The sequence below is a fragment of the Ornithorhynchus anatinus genome, chromosome 14 (assembly GCF_004115215.2).
Source record: "Ornithorhynchus anatinus isolate Pmale09 chromosome 14, mOrnAna1.pri.v4, whole genome shotgun sequence".
Lineage (NCBI taxonomy): Eukaryota > Metazoa > Chordata > Mammalia > Monotremata > Ornithorhynchidae > Ornithorhynchus > Ornithorhynchus anatinus.
In genome coordinates, this window is record NC_041741.1 from 29,939,815 (window position 1) to 29,964,845 (window position 25,031).

At 36.9% G+C, this 25,031-nt stretch overlaps 1 protein-coding gene across 1 annotated transcript; it reads left to right on the forward strand.

The window, feature by feature from the left end:
- The first annotated feature begins 4,253 nt into the window (after positions 1–4,253).
- On the forward strand, positions 4,254–23,243 carry NTS (neurotensin). The gene is made up of 4 exons (XM_007670089.4): positions 4,254–4,499; positions 6,609–6,670; positions 17,303–17,527; positions 22,877–23,243. The coding sequence occupies exons 1-4, from the start codon at positions 4,430–4,432 to the stop codon at positions 23,024–23,026; spliced, it is 507 nt and encodes a 168-aa protein (XP_007668279.2). The 5' UTR covers positions 4,254–4,429; the 3' UTR covers positions 23,027–23,243.
- Positions 23,244–25,031: the final 1,788 nt, after the last annotated feature.

The window sequence follows — 25,031 nt, forward strand, 5'->3', positions numbered from 1 at the left end:
TCAAGTGGAAGAGAAGGGATGCCAGTTGAGCAAGCAGATATTTGTTCAGGAGGCTCTGAAAGCATTTTATTGCTCTTTCTTCCAGATGGCATTGAAACGATAATTGTAGGGTGAAATTGACCTTCTACCTGACCGGACTAGTAACACTCCCTCACCCCCCCACTCTATAAAACAAGCTTAACTATATCAAAAACTTCTTTTTTATAAAATAAATTTTTAAAAAAAGATTGTATAACAGGTACTTGAGATTATTTTAGATATAATTAGCATCTGTTGTTTTAAAACAACCTTCTGAATATTTTAGAAGTTTACAGTCCATATTAGAGAAGAAAAAGAATTCCTCCTAGTATTCCATCGATATCCCTCGTGCTACCACAGTTTTATTCTGTTTCTACTAAAGCAGTGAAACCATAGAACTTGAGTAGAACGTTACATGTCAGTCACCAGCATAGAATCCCTTTATATTATCATAGATGCTTTGAAAATCCTCTTCAACTTTCCCTCTATAGTGGATTAATCCCAGTTACTTTTGGCATTCTATATAGGCTATGTTATTCAGCCTAATCCATTTCTCTTGGTTTTTTGTATGTCTCCTGCAATTATCCACATTTTGCTTAGATGGGAAAACTTGAAATTGGACCCCAATTCCCAATAGAGACACGCTGATGCTATATAGCAAGAAGGGAATATTGCAGTTTCTGTGTACTGTGCTACTATTTAGACTTGTACTAATTCCATAAATTCCAAAAAAATCAGTTTCAAAGACAAAACATATATATATATATGTATATATGTTGGATGTATAAACAGGATTGTGCTTTTTTTTCCTTTTCAACAGCAACTAATGTATCTATTCACTGTTCTCTCCTATATTATCATTCTGTATATAGGTAGAACCATATTCCAAATTGCTAAACTGCTAATTGCTATTATAGCTGGTAAAATTGAGTAAAGCTTCATTAGTAATTTAAAATACCTTCCTGTCAGAACAGAAGGCTTATTTTCACCATCCTGCTTTCTTTTATTTTTTTCCTTCCTTAACTAATGCCTTTGAGAAATCATAAATACACCCCTGCAGTACATTAGACCTCGTAGTGATATTTTGTACACAAAGCATATGGAATGTTTTCCACAGTGGAAAAAATACATTCAAGAGAAGATAATGGGAAACATATTTGCATTTTGGGAAAAAAACAACAACCAGGGATAGATAAATGTATGAATTTAAACTATGTTAGCAGCTACACACCTTTTTTTCTGTATTGCATAGTACTTACATGATTACTTCACAACATATGAGTATCAAAATGCATCCTCCCTCAACAGGAAGATTGAACATTTCTGAAACTTCCATCCTGCCCCCTAATGGAAGCAAAGATAATCCTGCAGAAGTGCTTAGAGAGAGAGATCTTTGTAGACCAAACCCATGTCAGCTCTAATTGCAATCTGCTGCATTACTTTTCATATTTTATTCCTTATCTGTTCCCAGGAAAAAGTGGTAATAAATAAAATATTTTGATGACGACATCCTTTCCTTTCTGTAATAAATGCATTTTCACTGCTCAGTAAAGCAGATGTGTTAAATTTTAGACCTGAAACGTTTTTCTCCAAAAGAGGAAGAGAAATGTCTGTTCTGTGTTTTATAATCAAACTTCGTTGTTTTAAAAATAATTACTTTTTAGGCAAGTCAAATTTCTTCTTTTTTAACTGGTCCCAAATATTAATGTATCAATGAAATCCCTAAATATTTTTTACCTGGAAGAAAGTTCCAAGTCGTATGACTTTAAAAGACATATTTCTTCTTTGCAACACTTCCCAAAGTACTTTGAAACACCCAGAAAAGGAAGCCTTGGACTACGGGAGGAGGCAAGTTCACTTCCATTCACATGCCAATTTTTTTCCTAGGAATTCAGACAGTGAATGTTTGCCATTAGAACTAAGAAATATCTTTCATTTAGAAGAGCTCTTGGTAGAAATTGTGCATATTGGATGTCACCTTTAGAGAAGTTATTTCCAGTTTCTTAATGTGAGTAGGAATGGAAGGAATACAGTAGTTGAGGAAAGAAGGAGGGTTAGCAGGGATGTCTGAGACCAACCCAGAGGATGAACCTGCAAAGGATTAGGCAAAAGAGGAGTCAAGGAAGGATTTGGGATATGTGCTGAAAAGTAATACAATTGAACCAAAGTACAATTGAGAAGCAGTATGGCCTAGATGAAAAGAACATAGACTTGAGAGTCAGAGGATCTGAGTTTTAATTCTAGCCCTGCCACTCATCTGCTGTGTGACCTTGGACAAGTCACTTAATTTATCTGTGTCTCAGTATTCTCCTCTGTAAAATGGGGATTCAATACTTCCACCTAACTAGACTGGGAACCTCCCATAGGACAGGGAGTATGTCAAAACCGATTACCTTGTATCTCTCCCAGTGCTTGGAACAGTGCTTGACACAGAGTAAGCACTTTTAACCCACAGTATTATAGTTTTTATTGCCCTGACTTGCACCCTTTATACACCGCCCCCCTCCCCAGCCCACAGAACATATGTACGGCACATATCTGTACTTCATTTATAGTGTCGTCTGTCTCCCACTCTAGGCTGTCCCACTTATGTACAGCACATATCTGTAATTTATTCATTTATAGTAATGTCTGTCTCCCACTCTAGGCTGTAAGCTCATTGTGGATAGGAGAATATGTGTGTTTATTGTTAGAGTGTACTCTCCCAAGCGTTTAGTACACAGTTCTCTGCATACAATAAGCCCTCAATAAATACAAATGAATGAATGAATGAAGTTATTATTAGTTTACCCCGAAGAGATAATGTTCCGTAAGTACCATGATATATGCCATCCAATGGGCAGGTCTGGATGGTAAAGACCCTATCTGGGGAAAGAAGATTCAGTAGAAAATATTAATTTTGCCCCCAGTTGAAAGAGGAAAAGCCTTTTAACATACAACTAGTATTAGAGATTGAGCTGTGCAGACCAAATCAGCATTGGCAGACTCACAAACAAACCATTAGCGCACATCCAAGCTCTCTCCAGCATCCTTGATCTCCCCAAGTTAAAAGAGAATTTCAACATTTTTCCTTTTACCACTTTTTGCCACCCTTGATGGCCTCAGGACACTCTCCGGAAATCAGGAATATGGCTTCAGACAAGGAGCAGCAGGTAATTACAAAGAATTCAAGCCAACCAAGACGCACACCAAGGAAGTAAACCCAGTCTAAATTGGTTTTTGTCTGTTTCAGCCCAATCTGGTATCAGTTGAAAGAAGCTGTACCTTCTCAGTAGCTTCCTGGGGAGTCTGATTATGCTGGTACCTTTACGATGCAAGTAAAACCACTAGTTTTCTGGCCCACCATCAGATTCACCTAGGGAGGGTACTTCTATCTTGCAAAACAGTATTGCTCATGAAAAAGCTGTGAGTATGGCCTCTTTGTTAGTGGCCCATAGTAGGGATAAGAACCTCAGAAACAGAAATCCACCCATTCGAAGACAAAAAATAGCCGTTTAGTACAGATTCATTTTCCTTGTTTCCTTCTAGACTATAAGCTTGTTGTGGGCAGGAAATGGGTCTGCCATATTATAGTCTCCCAGACGCTTAGTACGATGCTTTGCACACGGTAAGCACTCAATAAATATGATTGACTGCCTGACATTTCTCCCTCTCCTTCCCTCCTACTTCCTCTTTCTCCTGGCATTGCCCCTGACTATTTTGTTCCATCTCTGTCCCTAGCCGTCTCTTACCTTCCTCCTGCTTCCCCAAGCCTGCTGAGAAAAATTAATAGTGGGAAATCTTAACATGCCGAGTGGACTGGAGCATCAGGTATGATTGCCCAAACCTACTTCTAGATTTTTCACAGGAAAAATTCACTGAAAAATACTTCAAACTGTAGCCCAGTCTGCTCCAAAACCAAAGTCTTCCGATCAGAAGTTGAGAGAGTTATCCCACGTATGGGTAAAACTGAAAACTTTTTAGAAGGGGCAATTATGGAGGAAGAGACTTAATGAATAAACCAGCCCCCAATCCCAAATTCCCTTAGCCTGGAAATGTTTCTGAATGGCTCTCTGTGTGCGTCAGAAACCTGGAGTAGTGCAGAACACAATTAGTGAATAGCGTCATTTTCACTTAAGGTTCAGATGTAGAGAAGGAGGAGGAGGAGGGGAAAGAGGAGGATGAGGGACTATGTAAGGGGGTGGAGGAAAGTGTGAAGAGAAGGAGGAATCGAGGGAGGGCATTTCACGATAGATAATCACTGTACACTTGTGACATCATCCAACTGCTTATATAGTTAGGGAATGGTCCAGAGCTCCACTCATGGTTCAGTCACTCACCAAGTCAGCAGAAGGCAACAGGAGAAGATAGAAACATTCAGCTCTTCTTTCAAAAATATATGGACTTTACTTTCTAGGAGGCAGAGAAAAAGATGACCAAAATGAAAATTCAACTGGCATGCATGATGCTTCTGGCTTTCACCTCTTGGAGTCTGTGCTCAGGTAAACTCAGCTGCTCTTTATAACTCCCGTAAGAGAGAAGAGAGATTTTTTCCTTGCTAGCAATGTTTCAACCTTTATTATTCACATTTGCAGAGAGAAATATCCAATGTAGTTTTCCTTTTAACTTGTTCTAGTGAGCTTTTTAATGCAAGGTGGTGGTTTTTTTTTCTCTGTCTGTGTGGAATCTCAAATGGAGAGATTTCATAATTGTAAATTTGCAAAGTCTAAAAGAGGAAGTGCAAAGGAAATACTGCACATCCTTTTTTTAGGATGAGACCTAAGTAAATAAGATTAGAACATAGCTTCTGACATTAAGAGAGCTCATGAAACCGGGACTCATCGTTAGACTGTTTCATTTCAGAATTTTCCTTTTATATATTCAGCTGATTGCTTTCACTAGCTGCCATCCATAGTCCCATTTAGAAATATTTTCATATAAGTACAAATCAGCATCTAAGGTTAAAAAGATGTTTTTGCAAACATGGAGAGACAGAGTGAAACATTCAGTATTATGAAGCATTATTGAAAATTTTAGAAACACTGAAAGGTTGATTCATATAAAAATGGAAAACATCTCCACTTTGTGTATTTTAATTTAAAGAGAAGTCATTCCTCCCAGAAGAGAGATTCTCTGGCTAAAACATCAGACTAGTGTATTAGAAAAAGAATGCAAATACCTTTCTATGTTTCCACACAGATTGCCCTCAGAATTCAATAGAGAAATAAGTTCTATTTTTGTTTTTAGATGAAAATAGAATTTTAAAGGTCCAAGTAGTGTTGAATGAAAAGAAAAGAAATATGTTCCTGGGTATACTACTTATGAATGTATTTGAACATATAAGGCAATTATTAAAATAAGACTAATATTTAAACACTGAATTCCTGGACAATTTAGAGTATTTAGTAAAGGAAACCTTAGAGTGTAACCAGTAAAGTTATTTTAAGGGATAACTCAGAACATCTCAGAAATAATATTAAAACATGATATTCTTTAATATACATGTGCACAATGAGGGCCCCTTTAATCCATATTTTGAAAACCCTGTTTATTAATTCAACACTTCACTATTGAGTTTTAAGCCATACCATCAGTTGAAGCTTCATCTATTAGCTTCAATCATTCAACTCTCTTAGACACTTTAACACTTTCCTTTCTTTAGAAAAATGTATAGTTCCTGAAGGACTAGTAGTACAGGTTTTCTAGCAAAATTTCAGTCCTACCAGTAGTAAATTGTGTTAATAAACGGTTTATAGTCAAGTTTTATTCTGTTCAATTAGATTGTAATTTGTGAGAAACAAGTTATTTCTCTGTTTCTGTTATAGATCACATTTATTCAAATGAGCAATATAACTATATTTATGTTTTCTTTCTTTTGTATAGTCATTAGTGAAAAGCAGATATCTTAATAGGGAAATGAATTTTCCAATATATAACTTGTCAGCTTGAATGGTCTTCATTATGTCACTTGAACAATTATTCAATTCAATTTTAATTACAATTACAATTGTACAATTTCAATTTTAAATATGTACATTTTTAACATTTTATTTTATATTGTTCAGTGTTGGGAAGGTGTTATAGTATTTCATGCATTTTTTTACACTATTCTTTAAATGTGTTCAAATTCCCAGATAAATATCCACCTTATGGATCTTTTTTTCCCCTGAAACAACTCAACATCTTGTTCTACATGAAAAACTCATTTTAAAGAAGCTATTACATTGATGCTAATAGCATGCTGGGTAATGATTAAGCACAGCCAGGATTGTAGAAAAGCTCCCTTACTTTTCAGAAATATTGGAAAATGGTTTGAAAATTCAGAGATTAGTGAAATCATTTAGTGAAAGAATTACAAATAAAGCCATAATCAATTTGTTGAATGACCACATATTGACTTTTAGATCAGCAGTTTTATTAGACAATATGGCTATTATCAGGAAACTAATCTATAATTTCTTTTCCCAAAACAGAGAACTTGGTATGTCTTACATCTTATAAGACCATTATGTCAAAATATTCTTTTCACAATGAATCTAAAAGCTGTACACTAAAATGTAATCGACTTCTATGTGACGATATGGCAAACATATGTTTTTATTTTCACACAGACTCCGAAGAGGAAATGAAAGCGTTAGAAGCAGATTTATTGACCAATATGTATACATCAAAGGTATTTTTCTCTCTTTTTCAGTCAACTGTTGGAGAGCATCTGAACTTGTAATGATAACAGTTATAATTGTTGTGAAACTTGTTAGGCACTTATTATGTAGCTAGCACTGTACTGAGTGCTGGGGTCAATACAAGATAATCAGGTCCCACATGGGGCTCACTGTCTGTGTAAAAGGGGGAACACGTATTGAATCCCATTTTGCAGATAGAGAACTGAGTCACAGATAAGTTAAATGACTCATTCAAGGTCATTTTCTACAGCAAAATTCAAGTACCTATCACTCATAATTGTGACTATTTTAATTAAGTATAACTTTTGTTATTTTACTCAGTGTTGTCTGCATATTTAAAGAAAATACGTTCCTAATCACCTTGTGTCTGGTGAAAGCTCTATGGACCTCAAATTAATTGACAAGTAAAAGCTAACTGACGTATAAGGGAAGGGGAATATATTGCTTTATGTAATTTTGATATGAAACTTGATATTAACTATGCAAGTTAACTAATATAATCAGTGACAATCATTCTGTAGCATTTTGGTTCTTTTCATGAAACTGGAGAACATTAGGGAATATTCCCTGGTTGGAGATGCCTGGTGGAGCCGTATCTGCTAGTTCTGTTGGATTGTGTCTTCACAAGAACTTAGTACAGTGCTCTACACATAGTAAGCGCTGTAAAATATCATTGATCGATTGATTAATATGGTCAATGGCTATAATCTGTCTCCGTTGTTCTCCATTCAGGAGAACCCTTCTGGCCTTCAGGTATGTGAAGCTCACATCTACTCTCTCTATTACAGAGTATTGCCATGCAATTAAGATCACTGATTCACCTAAATGGTCCACAGTCTCCTGTTGTGCCACATCACCAAAATAATAATGTCAAAATTCCTTTGATATAACAAAGAGAAATTCTATTTAACTTACACATACACACATATATGTTCTTTGTGTTTATGAGGCCAGGAACATCTTAACTTCTGAGTAACTAGGGGCATCTTGTTTTAGAAAACACATCTGGAAGAATATATTTAATACTTGGGAAGTAGCGTAGCTCAGTGGAAAGACCACAGGCCTGGGAGTTAGGACCTGTTCTAATTTTGAACGCTCTGTGACCTTGGACACATAACTTATCTTCTATTTGCCTCAGTGTCTTCATCTGTAAAATGGGGATTCAATGCCTGTTTTCTCTCCTACTTAGATTGTGAGTCTAATGTAGGATAGGGACTGTGTCCAACTTGATTAACTGCTATCTACCCCAGTGCTTGCCCTCCACTTTGCCTCTGCTCCTCTCCCATCCCTTCCCCTCCCCTCAGCACTGTGCTCATTTACTCATGTGTATATATCTTTATTACCCTATTCATTTTGTTAATGAGGTGTACATCCTCTTGATTCTACTTATTGCTATTGTTTTTGTCTATCTCCCCGATTAGACTGTAAGCCCGTCAATGGGCAGGGATTGTTTCTATCTGTTGCCGAATTGTACATTCCAAGCACTTAGTACAGTGCTCTGCACATAGTAAGCGCTCAGTAAATACTACTGAATGAATGAATATGCTTAACAAATACCACAGGTAGTAGTAATAGTAGGGACAATAAATACTTCTGTATTTGTTCTTAAACCAGTCATTCATATTCAGTTATTTTTTTAATGGTTTTTGTTAAGCGCTTTCAATGTGCACATAGAAAGCACCTGGTACTGTACTAAATGCCGGAGTAGATACAAGTTAATCAGGTTGGACTCAGTCCCTGTTCCACTTGGGGCTCACAGTCTTAATCCCCATTTTACAGATGAGAGAAAGAGGCTCAACTGAGGCACAAAGAAGTAAAGCGATAAGTGGGGGAGCAGAGATGAGAACCCAGGTGCTCCTGACTTCCAGGCCCATGTTCTATCCACTGGGCCTCATCTGTCCCTTATCTTTGGAAGAAAAACTAATTTATCTGTCCTAAAAGCACCCTTCCTTCTAGCCCTACTTCACCCACCTCTCTGCCTCTGTTTTTGTTTCTTTCTGCTTCGGTCCTCCTTCTCTTTCCCTCCTTTCTTCTGCTCTCTGTCTGTAAGATTCACAGAGAAAAAGTAATCTCTTCCTCCAGCAGAGCCCTGGAAAACCATCACCTGGGAATCAATTAAACTTCACTTAATTGCTTCATTTTCAATTTTATTTTTTGGGTTAAAGGTTTCTGGGAAGAAAGTCCCTGAGAAGAAATTTTAACAGCAGAAAAGAGCAGTGGTCAACTGCCTTGAGAACAAGGGAGTGCAAGTCACTTTGCACCATTTGCAACAGCTCCCGCTGGCTGCCCTTCTCTTCTTCTGGCTATAATCCTGATGGGAGGGGAGAATTCCAAGGAAAAGAGAGGGAGGCCAAGGGCAGCCTGACTGAACTCTGTGACCAGGATAGATCACAGAAATAGTGCTCTTTTGAACCAAAATGAAAGGATAGAATCCTCTCATGGACCACGGAAAGGATATGATTTTAAGATTCCTGTTCTGCAAACTAGGGAACCACAGCATATCTGTTCTGGCCAAACTTCAAGGTCTGCCAATTCTATTCAGGCTGGAGGTAATGTCTGCAAACCCCAACTATTGAGGCGACCATTGCCAGCACTGGGGAACACCTGATATTTGGCATGCATGTGATGATACACAGGCTAGGGAAGGGACAACACAGTGGGATGATGTCATAGATGCCATTTAGAGGATTTGTGCTGAGTTTGCCCTAACATTAGAGAAGCAGCGTGGCTCAGTGGAAAAGAGCCCGGGCTTGGAAGTCAGAGGTCATGGGTTCGAGTCCCGGCTCTGCCACTTGGCAGCTTTGTGACCGTGGGCAAGTCACTTAACTTCTCTGGGCCTCAGTTACCTCATCTGTAAAATGGGGATTAACTGTGAGCCTCACGTGGGACAACCTGATTACCCTGTATCTACACCAGTGCTTAGAACAGTGCTCTGCACATAGTAAGCGCTTAACAAATACGTCTCCTGGGCGTCCTTGATATCTCCTATTTACTGCAGAGCTCTTACACTCTCCTCCAGGTCCTAGAAACACAGACACTTCATCCAAGTCTTGCAGCCTCAGTGGTGGGGAAACTGGTTGCTAAATGCATCAACATTAACAAACAAGAAATTTGATGAAATGGTTAATAGAGGACAAAAAGAGAAAGTTTTTTTACATGGAATTTTTCATCATAATATTACAATTTTAACTAGGTCTCTTTGCAAGGCCTACATGAATATTTCACCTGGCATAATCACATACATCTTTGAATACATTGTCTCTCTAGAACTATGAGTTTTGAAATACAGCTTTCTAAGTAGATTTTTTCCAAAACAGATTAGTGTGAAAAAACTGGCCTTGCATATCAATTTCCAGGTGGCAGGGAGACCTGGAGGCCATTATGGAAAAACAGCATGGCTTAGTGGAAAGAATATGGGGTAGAGAGTCAGAAGGACATGGTTTCCAATCCAAGCTCTGCCACTTTTCTGCTGTGTGAGCTAGGGCAAGTCATGTAACTTCTCTGGGCCTCAATTACTTCATCTGTATAATAGGGATTAATACTGTGAACCACGTTTGGGATGTGGACTGTGTCCAACTTGATTATCTTGTATCTACACTCAGTACAATGCCTGGACTATAGTAAGCGCTTAACAAATGCTATGAAAAAGGGACCTGGGTTCTAATCCTTCTCTGACAATTGCCTGCTATGTGTCTTTGGGCAAGTCACTTAATTATTTGGCCTCAGTTATCTCATCTGTGAAGTGGGAATTAAATACCTGTCTTCCTTTCTACTTAGTCTACAAACCTCATATAGAACAGGGACTGTGACTGACCTAATTATCTTGTGTCTAATGCTGAGCTTAGAAAAGTGCTATTGACATAGTATGCACTTTACACATACTACAATTATTGCTATAGTTCTATGTCAACATTTTTCTAATAGTTTTCTAAGTTATTAGGTTAAATCCATATCATCATTGGCTTAAGCAAAGTTATTGAGAGGTATTTAGATTCTAACGGGAATCAGATGATGGGACGTTTTCATAAGGCAGGCACAGCGATTACTTTGACTTGCCTCTTTAAAATAAATTATTTCAATTTGCAAGAAAAGTGCAACCCGATTTAGAATTGAACAGCACCAATGAAGTTTTTAAAAATTTATTCATTTACTCAATCATACTTATTGAGTGCTTACTGTGTGTAGAGAGCATTGTACTAAGTGATTGGGAAAGTACAATAAAGAAATAGAGTGACAATCCCTGCCCACAGTGAGCTCACAGTCTAGAGGGCTATGAGAACTACTTATTTTAGTAGGCACATATGTTTCAAGTAGTACATACAGGCACACCAACATTTATAATAAGATTTTACTTCTCAGTAATGTCAAGAAAACTTTTTTTTCCATGAATAAATAACATATTTTAGTCACCATTACTCTTACAGTCAATTTTAACTGATTTACAGTTGGGGAATATCCATTAAGAGAAGCAGTGTGGCTCAGTGGAAAGAGTCTGGGCTTGGGAGTCAGAGGTCATGGGTTCAAATGCCGGCTCTGCCACTTGTCAGCTGTGTGACTGTGGGCAAGTCGCTTCACTTCTCTGTGCTTCAGTTACCTCATCTGTAAAATGGGGATTAACTGTGAGCCTCACGTGGGACAACCTGATTACCCTGTATCTACCCCAGCGGTTAGAACAGAGCTCTGCACATAGTAAGCGCTTAACAAATACCAACACTATTATTATTATCAATGGCATTTACTGAAGGCCCACTTAGAGCCCTGTAGCAGATGTACACGACACAATCCCATCCTTGAAGGACAAACAGACATGAAGTGGAAACTGTTCAGTATAATCGATCAGTCAATCAATAGTACTGATTGAGTGCTTACGGTATACAGAGCACTGTACTAAACTCTTGGAAGAAGAGAATACAATCACGAGAATCTAGACATAGTCCCTGCCCACAAGGAGCTTACAGACAAGAACGGAAGACAGACATTAAAATAAAATACCAATAGAGGCAATGGTAGAGCAAAAGGATATGTACAAAAGTGCTTCGGGGCTGGAAAAGTGATGGATATCAACGTACTTAAGGGGTACGGACTGAAGTTCATAGCAACACACAAAGGAAGGCTTAGAAGTGAGGCTTAGTCAGGGAAGACCTCTTGGAGGAATTGGGATTTTAGTAGGGCTTTCAAGGTGGAACATGTGGTGGTCTGTTAGCTATGAAGTGGAAAGGAGTCCCAAGCTAGAGGAAGAATGTGGACAAGGGATCGTGTTGGAGTTAGAGAAGCAAAATGTTTCAGTTGGGTTGAAGTAGGTAAAGTAGGACTCACTGAGTGTTTTAAAGCCAGTGGTAGGAGATTTGACTGATGTAGAGATGAATGGGTAACCACTGGACCTTTTCTGAGCAGAAAGGAAACAGAGAGTAAACATTTTTTTAGAAAAATGATCCAGGCAGCAGAGTGACGTATGGCCTGGAGTGGGGACAGAGAGTAGGCAACGGGGTCAGTGAGGAGGCAGATGCTGTAGTTAAGGTGGGATATAATAAATACTTGGATCAGTGTGTTATATAATAAACAGTGAGAGAACAGGTTAATACAATGGACCAAATAAACAGATATATTAATCAGTGCTATAGAGATCAATGAAATGTCATAAGCAGAAAGGTAGAAGATTATTGAGAAATGCCTCGTGGAAGAGGGAATTTTTAGGAAGTGGAAAAGATTGGATGAAGTTGAGTGGTGTAGAAAAGAGCTAAGAAATGATCAAAAATGTTCCTGAAAATACATATTTCATATAACAAAGTTTTTGAAATGACAGGCTGTTGAATTATACCACACATTGGATTTTCCTTAGTGAGTACAATAAGGAAAATGAGCAAAATGAGTAATAAGAAGAAAGTTGGGGACAAACTATCAAAATTACAGACTCAATCAGACCAAGGCATGGTGGTGGTGACCAAGAGTCAAAGGGGCCAACAAACCCAAGCTTCCCACTAGATTAATAATAATAATGTTGGTATTTGTTAAGAGCTTACTATGTGGAGAGCACTGTTCTAAACACTGGGGTAGATACAGGGTAATCAGATGGATTGATAGGATGTAGGGAGGGATCACTTTCAATCCCAGGTTAGCATGGATTGGCAACAATTCCAGAATAGAAGGATATCTCCATTTGATTGCTACACCACCCTGGGACTAGGGGAGATCCAGCTTCCCCATCTCCCAAAGCAACTTTCCCTGTACCAGGGATATTAGCAAGAAAGAATGATGCTCAGATCCTCTATATCAACCACTCCAACTTTGCAAAGAGAATCAGATTAAATAAGTGATGGGAGTGAATGAATTTATGACTATGATAGGTCCCAATTTAAAGCAGATTTGCATTATGCTCATCCCCCTCGAATGGTGACTTGTATAAAATCCAGATGAATTGTAATATATTAGAAAATCTGGTTTTGAGTTCCTTGTGGTCAATTTAATAGAGAAAATGCATTTTTGTCTACTGAATGGGAGATTTATTATTGCTACAGTGACTCTAAATGTTGCACTCTAATTTATGTTCCTCACAATACTTCTTTCTAAATGTGCTCACCATTCCATACATACTGAATTAAAGTCCCAAATATTCATGGCCCTGTTCACTTCTCATAAGCGTTATCCCATATTTACCTAAATTAAGTTCCAAATATTCAGGTCAAAATTTAACTCAAAAAGCAATAATCATGGACAGCTAATGAGGTTCATATGATGATCTTTGAGAGTCATCTGTATGATTTATTTTCAATATCAATTTTCAATTTGTTACCTCTTTGATCAAGATTCTAGGGATCCAACAGACAATCATATTCATGTCCCAACTTCTTAACCTCAACAAATTAAGTTGAATTTCATTGAATGTGGTTGGTGAATGTGTATCTCTGGATTAGGACAGATTTACAGAGATAGATTGATTCATTTGATGTGTTCTTTACTTCACAGTGACCGATGTTTAATTTTAAAGGCTTTTTTTTCTTTCAAACATTCCAAGTAACTTCAGTAATAGAAAGTCTTGACCTACTTTTCAGGTCATGACTATAGTGAAACTATGATATTTGAGAAAAAAGGCTTCAGGTTTTATTTTTGGCATTAAAGGCAAATTTTTAGAGCCACTGCTGACCTACTATCAGATGAGGTTTGCTCTTACAGTGCATCAAAATTTTTTGTCCTGTGGGTGAAGTAATCCGAGAACAATGTCTCTTTCTGAGATGAAAACAATGACCACGATGAAAGGGTAATTCAGTGAATTCGGAAAAGATTAACACTGAAGTCAATCAATCAATCAGTCATGTTTATTGAGTGCTTACTGTGTGCAGGGCACTGTACTAAGCGCTTGGGAGAGTAAAACACAGCAATGTAACAGCCACATTCCCTATCCACAACAGGGATGAACTTCTAGAGGATGAACCTCAGTATTTACATTCAGGTCTTTCAGAATAAGACTTTTCATTATTCATTTTGGATAGAGAATGTTCTTCATGTATATATTCATAAAGAAAGCAGCAGTGTCAGAAGAAACATCCGTGCATATCAGCAACAATATATATTGCCTTCAAACCAACAACTAAGATGGATGCTATTATTATTGAAGTTCCATTTTCAGTTATCTAGTAATGGATTCTCCATCTAAGTTTGGTAACCTATGGTCTAGGCCATATTTGTTATCTGAAGCTCATGTGGGGTGCTTGCTATAACATGACACAATTCTTACTGCACCTCTACACTCCGTTAGTCTGCAGATCACATTGGGAACACTCTGGGCAGTGGCCCATGTAGGTTGTACAGCTGAGGATCATGGTATACTTTGTATGATACTTTTTTTGTGGGCAGAGAATGTGTCTGTTTATTGTTGTATCGTACTCTCCCACGTGTTTAGTACAATGTTCTGCACATGGTAAGTGCTCAGTAAATATGACTGAATGAATGCCAAACACTGTTCTAAGCACTGGAGTAGATATAAGTTAAATAGGTTGGACACAGTCCCTGTCCCATATGGGGCTCACACTCTTAATTCCCATATTAGAGAGGCCAAATGAAGTTAACTGACTTATCTGACCAAGGTCACAGAGCAGAAACATGGCAGAGGCGGTGTTAAGACCCAGGTCTTTTTGATTCCCAGGCCCATGCTCTATCCACTAAGCCATGCTACTTCTCATAACCCACAGACAATTACTCTCGCCCACTTCAAAGCACATCTCCTTCAAGAAGCCTTTCCTAACTAAGCCCTCCTTTCCTCTTTCCCCACTCCCTTATGTGTCTCCCCGACGTCCTTCTTTTATTCATCCTCACTCCCAGCCCCACAGCCCTTATGTACATATCTGTAATTTATTAATATTAATGCCTGTTTTCCCCTCTAGACTGTAAATTCACTGTGGGCAGGGAATGTGTCTGTTTATTGTTGCATTGTGTTCCTTCAAGCACTTAGTACAGTGTTCTGCACATAGTAACCACTCAATAAATACAACTGACTGACTGGCTTCCACTGTATGCAGCTAGGGAATTATCACATGGGATTCAAAGGCCAAGTTGGTAGAGCGTGAGGAAGAAAAAAGAGGTATAGGGCACAGGGCATGCTGCCTTTCCCAACAACTATTTTGTATCTACCCCAGTGTTTTGTACAGTGCTTGGCACATACTAACTGCTTAACAAATGCAGTAAAAAAATTGGAGCAAATGTATATCCACTTTTAAAGAAGGAAAAAAAAGTGGAAGGTGCTTTCTCATCCTTAATAGCTCTTGAGATTGCACTGGTGCAACATATTGTTATAACCCTGCACCCTTGAGGGCTTTGCAAGGGAGAACGAGCTCATCACTCATAAGCAGTGGAATCTTTACTAATAGTGACAGATGGTATCCTCCCATTTGCTTTGAAGCAGTAAAATATTTCCGTTTGGAGAAATTCCATCAGAGAATACACTCAACATTCTTAACTTACGTTTGGGTAAAATTATATTTATATTTTAGAATGAGGGAATAATCACCTGATTTGAGGCAGATGAATGTAACCGTCCAAAATATTTTTTAATTATGCCAGATAAGACCAAAATTAAAGTCTACATTTTGTTCTTTGGTGCAGCTGTTAGTAATTAATTTAGACATTCCTCAGAAAGATTAATTTCCTTTTGAATAACTCCCATCTTTTAAATATGAGGACAGCCTACTAATGTCATATGAAGAAAACGCCAGATGAGCCTTTTCTTGCTGTTTCAGGTGGAAGGGAAGGAATTAAAGCTACTTTGTTAGGATAGTACACATTTTTTATTTGCCTCCAATTGTATATGGAATCATCTAAAATAATCACCAAGATTCAAAACATACAAAATTACTAAAGACCTCTCCTAATAAAGGGCATGTTGTTAGAAAACAGAATTTCTTTGGAAAGTAGAAGTGAAAATACATCCATCAAATAGTTACTCCACATTCTTAGTTGAAAGAGATACTGACAACATGATTGTTTTAAATCAATCAAACAATATTATTTAGTGAGCACCTATTTTCTGCACAGCTTTGTACTAATAATTCGAGAGTCCATTAGAGTTAGTAGAGATAGCCCTGGACTACCAAAAAGTAAATCAGAGGAGTCAGATAATTTAATCAGTACATGGGGTATTTGCTTAGTCAAAATCAATAAGGATGTGAGGTTATTCTGCCCCAATCAATCAGTCAATCAATCAGTCCAAGGTATTTATGATTGCTTACAATGTGTAGAGCACCACAATAAGCACTTCAGAGAGTACAATGCTATAGAATTAGTGGACACATTCCCTACCCATAATGAGCTGGGTTTATAGATTCCATCTATATATGTTAAATAATTGCCTTAAATTTGAATGATAAAATTCCCACCTCTGTACAATGCAGTGTAGTTGATGAGTTTTTTCCTTGTCAAAGATAGAATTTGGAAGCCCAAAATAACCTGAATGGAAAGTTTCTTTAATTTCCCAAAATAGTCATGGCCAAAAAGTCCTTCCCTCCATCAGTTTCACCTTGATCTTTATATAGTTAAGTTTGAATTTTCTAATGGAAGGAACAAATATTCCAAATTTTGAATTTCTTCATAGTTTTCCCCATATTTGAATTTCTTATCGTATTTTTATGCTGTCTTTTTCTTTTCTAGTTATGCGACTTCATCATCTGCTAAAATGAACAGAAAGTTAAAGTTGCTAAATTTAATCTTTTTGGCCTGAAACCTTAGAGGGAGAATCCTAAAATTGTCTTATTTCTTTTCATTTTATAGTCACAGCTGATCTGTGGGCATACTATTATGCACTTATTCTCACTTCTAGGCTAATTACAAATTTAAAATTGCTGTTCTTTCTAATCAGAGTTTTTTTATTTTTGATTCCAAACTATGACACTGATTTAATACCTCCCAGTGTTTCATTTGCTTCCACAATTAAGTAACAGTGGAGAATATGGCAATTTGGCATTTGAGTGATTAAGGGGCATCAATACTTGAAAAATACTTCCAAAAATATTGAAATAAATATGATTGATAAACATTGATCAACAACCACTTTTAGTGGTTAGACATATTTCTATTGCTAAAATGGATCTTCAAATACAAATCTTCAGTTTTGTGCATTCTTTTATATCTTTCAGATTAGCAAAGCAAGGCTTCCTTACTGGAAAATGACCCTGCTAAATGTTTGCAGTCTTATCAATAACTTAAACAGCCAAGCCGAAGAAACAGGAGAGACTGGTGAAGAAGAGCTTATTACAAGAAAGCAATTTCCCACTGCTTTAGATGGTTTTAGTTTGGAAGCAATGTTGACCGTATATCAGCTGCAAAAAATCTGCCACAGCAGAGCCTTTCAGCACTGGGAGGTAAAGAAAAAAATATGATTTACTGTTATGTTGTTCTTAGCCATATTGGTCTTTTTTTTTCCTGAAAATTAGATTCATGGGAAAAGTTGCAAATATTGCAGATGACTGAACCATCATGCGGAGAAATGTGTTGGGATCTGGAAATCTGTGACATTCTAAGTCAGTTTTTCAAATATTTGGAGTTTACCAGAAGGCTTTTCCTCAAAAAATTTAAAACAGCATGTATATTATGATAAATTTAATCCATATGCTTCTAAGCTTCAAATCTTCTTAAATTTACTCACAGAAATATTTAAGAAGAGGTTTTTTTTTTTGATGTTCAAGAGATCCTGTGCACTTAGGACTCAGGTTTTTTTTCCTCAGAACCATAAAATAATGTTTGATAAACTATAAACAAATTAAAAACAGAAAGATTTCATTTAGATTTGAAAGAATCAGACACATAAAAACTCCAATCACATCGAAACTCTGCAAAATATATTTCAAGTGATTGTGGATCTCAACTGTCAATAAAAACTAAATTTGGCTCATTAGTTAGCAGTTTATCGTTCTGATATTTCTCTCAGGGAGTAGAGAATTTAACTGCTAACCCAAATCAAACCTGCTCACTTCTTTAGTGCACCATAAGGACTTACTATTTATTGATGATCATAGGTGACTCAGAATCCAAAGTGACATGCAATTAGAGTAAACTGTTCCCTGGAGCCCTGGAAGTATGAACCAATTTTGAATGAACAATTTTTTAAGTTTAATTAATTTATTTAAAATATTTTCCTATAACACATCATAATGTAATATATGCATATGTGTTTTTAAATATGCCATTTTATATTTAATTTTTATCTTAATTTTGCAAATTTATGTTAATTAGTTGCCTTTTAATTATAATATCAATTCAGACATTTTGTTTTGTGTCTTAATTTCTAGGAACCAAATTATTCAGTATCAAAATGACATATTAACAGAGTTCCTTAATGTTTTCAAGATAAACTACAAATAGGAATTACATTATTCTTGTTCTTGTAGACTCCTTGTTGAATATAAAGCATAGAATATCATTTAATAATCAGTTGAGTAAGTTCTAAATGTTTAAGTATCATCAACATTTAGACCAATTTGTCTTTGTAGCCTTCAAACTTTTAATCGTTTTACTTTTCATTGCCTGGTTGACCATGTTATTTTTGTTGAAAACCAGGGCATGCCCAATTTCTGCTTCCTTCATTCATTCCATGGTATTTATTGACCACTTACTGTGGGCAGAGCACTGTATTAAGTGCTGGGAAAGTGCAATTCAGCAACAAATAGAGACAATCCCTACCCAACAACAGGCTTTCCTATTCACCCTTCTTCTTTTGAGGATTCCAGAGTTTTAATAAATGCAGGAAATCTTCTGTATTTGTAGGACATTCATTCCATATATTCCAGAGTGGTGTGGAATATAAATTAAGCAAGAACTGGGCATGCTACAACCTATGTGAGAAAATTAAAGCCTTAAAGTGAGCAAGAGCAGCTGTTACAAAGTTTCAAATCTGCAACTTCGGTATAGAAAGTCTTGAGAAATGTGATGGTTTGGCCCTCAAAATTCTGAACTAGGCTGATTAATGGAATCTAGGATCAGTTTATTCATTGGACATTTGTATTTTCATGAGAACTGCACAAAAGCTCTAAATTCATCTCATTCCAAGAAGATTGATCTTGCACTATGTAATATGATAGTATAAGTACTGGAGGCTGATATTTTAAATAAAGGAGACCTTTTCTTTGAAAGTTCTATCAGGGAAACATTCATTTTTAAATTAACATTTTTGGAAATGTTTTGTGTTCTTGTTCACTGACTAGCTCGTATTGCTTCAGGTGTGCTGTTCCTAATTAGCATTTACTATTATCTACTATTCAGAATACACATAGGAAAAAGTGCAAAATAAGGCTTCTGATTTTTACATTACTACATAGTACAATGAAACTTCCAAGGAGAAAAGTTGAATTGCCCAGTGTTCATTTCACATGTAAGAATAGCCATCAAAGTATTTTAACTGGTTCTAGAACATTTTTTTTAAATCCAAACTTCAAGTGAGTTTCACTAGAAACAAAATTCATATGCTTGATTTTGCAAAATATTGAGATATGGGACAAGAAAAAACTGTATATTTTCTTCTGAGAAAGAAATGCCACAAAGATGAATAAGAATATGAAAGAAACAGGAGCCAACAAATGCATGAAAGATGAAAGCTCTTGACATTTAACTGCTGTTAAAATTTAAAAATAAAATGATAATGCCATTCAAACTATGGCACAAATAATTATAGACCTTACACATAGAAACTAAAGATTAGGGAACCGGATTTTCTGACAGTAACTCCTTTTTCTATTTTCAAATGATAACCTGCAGGTTGAAACAAATTCCTTAGGGATAGGATTTAATGAAAGATAATTTCTCAACATGGATGATAATTTACATTTTGTTCATTGCCCCATGGATAATGACAATAAGTAACCAAAAGTTATTGCAAACTTTCTATAGCCTAATTCTATGAAATTTTAAATGATACTAGTTTCTTAACTACATTCTTGAATCTAAACATATAATAGTTACTGATACTTGAAGATCCAATATGGCCAGAGAATGATCTTAGACCCTATAGAAGATACTATAGAATCAGAAAATTCAGTTTTTTCCCTTACTGATATTGGAATTGAATAGCATCAGAACACTTTTTAAAGGGCATTTTTTTCCACTCACACATAAAGCACTGAGAACTGAAGCGATTTGTCCTAGGTCACATAGCAGACAAGTGGTGGAATGTTCCACTCATGACCTTCTGACTCCCAGGCTGGTGATCTATCCACTACACTATGCTGTTTCCCATCATATTTCTCTCTCCCATCATCACTGATATTCATTCACCTTTTTATGAATTATAATGACTGCATATTAATTGACTAATTCCCCAAAATTAAAAATATAATCAGTGGAAAACAAACTTTCTGTGCAATTTTAGCGCCATGAACTCACATTCCATAAGACTGCCTAAGAACATTAAATTCTGTAGAATGGAAATTGCTATTAAATGGGCATGTCTCATGCCCAGGAAAGAACTGAGACTTCAAAAAATGCCTGTTAAATTAGGGAAAGTAGATAGCACATTTTAAATAATATTAATCACATCATATTTCATCCTGCAATATTGTTGTCATGAACCACAACTCCTGCAGAACTTCATCTGAACTTTAATGCTTTTATATTTTATTTGATCTTTGTGCTTTATCTTAAAAGGCTAATCATTTAATTTCCTTCAATCTTTTATACCTTATAATCTGGGCACATTTTATTTAACATGGTAGGGCATTACAGAACTAATGCCTGAGAGCTGACACTTCAAAGTGCTTTTAGATATTTGTGAACTGGAAACTTTTCTGCCAATATATGTTTCATCTAAGTAGCCATTGTGAGGTAGAATTTTAAAATCCTGCAGTTTTTACTAAAATGAAAAAATGTTGGAGCCAGTCCAGGGATTCTGGAGTTTGGACAATATTTTGGAGCTCATTCGCTTCAGTAGTTTGGGCTGCTCAATTTCAGCAGAAAGCATTTCACTTAGAAATCTAAATGCATTTTATTAGGAAAAAGTTGAATATTAATGGCCTAATCTGATTTTGTATATTTTATAACTAGATGGGTATTGTAGCAAATACATATTTCCAGCCAATACATAAGATACCCAATCCACATAAGGTATCCACACCTGGTTAACATAAGGATCTGAATAAAGCCATCCAATAGAGTGATTGCTGAAGATTCAGGGGTTTGGATTATACTTATTCTGCGGGGATATTCCACCATCCTGAATTCACAGAAAAGTTGTTAAATTTCATGAGTTTTTCCACAGAATTACAGAGCGTTCTTTGAGCTCACCGGTATTTAATCCAGGCTAATTGGGCCAGGAAACAATAAACCAAATGAATGTTCCACAGACAGGATTGGACTAACCAGAAAATAATCAGGCTCCGATGAAGTGATCCATGGTGTGGGCTGCATTTTTACACTAATGCCTCTTCTTCTAAGGCCACGCCTCCAATTCCCATTAACCTCACCCTGGGAGTATCCTCCCAAAGTTATGCATCTCATAACTCTCTCTGGTTTGCTGGACCTTGTCTGCAGGCCACTTCAAGCGTCGACTCTAAGATCGTCATGGACAGGGAATAGGTCTGTTAATTCTCCTCTAGTGTACTCGCCCAAGGGCTTAGTATAGTGTTTCACTCATAGTAAGTGCTCAATAAATACCGTTTTTTGATACTAAATGGGATAAAAGCAATGAACTGTACTCGGTAGTCCACCCTATACCTTCACCTCACTTCTAGAAATGAGTTCGTGACCAGATTCCTTCCAAGTGGGGTCTCTTTTGTATCAATCAGTCATATTTAGTGAATGCTCACTGTATGCAGTGCACAGTGCTCAGTACTTAGTGGAGGACAGAACAAGAGTTGGACAACCTGGACTTTGCCTACTGCACGTTTCAAACTGGCGTACTTCAAATGAAATGATGATGAACTGGAGGCAGAACCTTACCCTCAATCAATCAATGAGTGCAGCATGGCTCAGTGGAAAGAGCCCGGGCTTGGGAGTCAGAAGTCATGGGTTCGAATCCTGGCTCTGGCGCTTGTCAGCTGTGTGACTGTGGGCAAGTCACTTCACTTCTCTGTGCCTCAGTGACCTCATCTGTAAAATGGGGATGAAGACTGTGAGCCCCACGTGGGACAAACTGATCACCTTGTATCCCCCCAGCACTTAGAACAGTGCTTGGCACATAGTAAGCGCTTAACAAATATCATCATCATTATTATTATTATCATTAGGGAAGCAGCATGGCTCAGTGGAAAGAGCTTGGGCTTGGGAGTCAGAGGTCATGGGTTCAAATTCTGGCTCTGCCACTTGTCAGCTGTGTGACTGTGGGCAAACACTTCACTTCTCTGTGCCTCAGTTACCTCATCTGTAGAATGGGGATGAAGACTGTGAGCCTCATGTGGGACAACCTGATTACCCTGTATCTACTCCAATGCTTAGAACAGTGCTCTGCACATAGTAAGTGCTTAACATATACAAACATTTACTGAGAACTTTATGTGTGAACTAAGAACTTGGGAGACTGCAGTGCAATAGAGCTGGGAGATAAACGTGAAACTACTCTGGTCTCTAGTGAATATAGTACTGTTTTAGACTATTATCTCAATTAACCAATTCAAAGTTTTCTGGAACATGTGTAATGTGGGTCATCATTAAATATGCTTTGGCACACTGAAAATTTTAGATGAAGGAAAGCAATATCCCACTAACACTCTACCTGTTTCTTTCAGTTACTGCAGGAGGATGTATTGGATCCTGGAAATTCAAACCATGAGAAAGAGGACATTGTGAAGCGAAAATCTCCTTACATTCTGAAACGACAACTACATGCAAATAAAGCCAGAAGACCTTACATACTTAAAAGAAGCTCTTATTACTGACTGAGCAAGCAAAAGGCATATTTTAGTTTATTAGTAATTGTGCTTACTGGTTCTTTTAATTAAATATAAAATCTGATTTATGTGAGGAATATGTAACTGGTCATGAACAGGATTACCTAATTTTGTCTTTTTCTGCAACTGTGGTTTTTTTGAATGTCATTTTCCAAATCGAAGATATTGGTCAAAAAATTATAATAAATCTAATTTCCAAGCATGATGTCTTGTGTGACAAACTGGGGTTTACAAAATGGTAGCATTAGTTTGTGTTTTATGATTTTTGCCAAACACTTTGGATGATCTAAATCGAACATATTTTACATCAATTAATCAATGACACTGACTGAGAGATTACAGTGTTTAGAGCACTATACTAAGGTGGTTGGGAGAGTACAATACAACAGAATTGGTAGGCATGTTACCCACTCAGAATAGCTTATATGATATAGTAAATTTCACCAGGTGTCATTCTGAAGCCCTATGTATTTATTCCCGAGGTAAAATGTAGTGTGTTAGCTTAATAAGTGAAGCACATCATTTTTGAATGGCCGTGAAAAAGAGTGTTTCACCCCTGTCTGATATGCAGTGGCCTGAAACTTCCTCCTCCTTCATATACCAGAGACCACGTCTCTCCCCACCTTCAAAACCCTTTTCAAATCACATCTCCTCCAAGAGGCTTTCCTCTACTAAACTTTCATTTTCCTTACTCCCTCTGCCTTGTGGGTTGCCTATGCACTTAGATCTATAGTAGTAGTAGGAATAGTATTTATTAAGTGCACTGAACTGGGAGAATTGAACATGGCTCCAGGCCCTCCTGGAGCTCATAGACTAAAAGGTTAAGTGGGGAGAAGGGACTGGAGATAGTTACAAAAGGAGTGATGAGACAGTAAAACACAACAAAAACAAAATTGACAAAAAAAGGCTCCAAGTCTCAGCAGTGATGGAGGAATCTGTGAGCACGCTAGACAGTGGTTTTCACAATGCTTTTCTTGGAAGCAGTGGAATCAAAAATCAATCAATGATGTTTATTAAGAGGTTACTGTATGCACAGCACTTTACTTGCTGCTTGAGAGAGTACAACACAACAAAGTAAGGAGACACATTCCCTGCCCACAATGATATTGCAGTCTAGAGACCATCTTACTGCCTGAGAGCTCATTGGAGCAGCATTTATTCCCAGCAGGGTAATGTAGAGTGCCAGGAGGGAAAGCGGTATTACGTAGTGCTGTTCCCATTTCCTTTCCATGTAAATAACAGTAATGGACCAGAAAAAAAGAGGTGATGACTTGAATAGATCCACACAAATGTGTTTGCTCTATTATTTCACAGATCTATCTACTTTTAAGTGCCTTGCATTATGTCTGTATGAATTTCCACATTAATCCTTAACATTCAGATTCAAAATGAATTCTTACAATTATCATATTGTAGTAAAATTTCAGCTCTCCTTTTTTAAATTTGCAAATCATGCGTGCAACAATATTAAATCCTATTCATTTAATTCATTTGCATAACAAACATAACACATATACGGCACATTGTATTTAATGACAAAAGTGCCTTTAAAAGAAAATTTGTTATACTTAAGAAAATATTAACCCCACTGTGAAAGTAGAGATCACACTATTCCTATTCCTATTCGCGCTATTCCTTCCTGTCAGCACCAAGTTCAAATACACATAAAGACTACAGACCTTACACTTGTTAATCAAACCAATTTATTTACTTCAAAAATAGAAAAAATAAGTAGTGTTGAAAAGCACTTCTAGTCATGCAATGCTTATAATAACTCAAAATGGTTTCACAATCTTATTTTTCAAAACCCTCATTTATTTTCCTCCACCTAAATCTGAAGTATAAATATGTCCACTTGTCCCTAGACATCGGCGCTTGGAAAATATGCTTAATTTATCCATAGAGTTCTTTAATATCTTATAAGGACTTTCATGGCAATTATTTAAGTATCTACTGTGTGCAATGCACTATACAAAGAGCTGGGGTTGAACAC

Excerpts from the sequence above, each read along its gene's own strand:
- NTS (XM_007670089.4), top strand. The coding sequence starts at position 4,430 with ATGACCAAAATGAAAATTCAACTGGCATGCATGATGCTTCTGGCTTTC. Across the intron at positions 6,671-17,302 it reads CCAATATGTATACATCAAAG|ATTAGCAAAGCAAGGCTTCC; the intron begins GTATTTTTCTCT and ends TATATCTTTCAG. Across the intron at positions 17,528-22,876 it reads GAGCCTTTCAGCACTGGGAG|TTACTGCAGGAGGATGTATT; the intron begins GTAAAGAAAAAA and ends TGTTTCTTTCAG.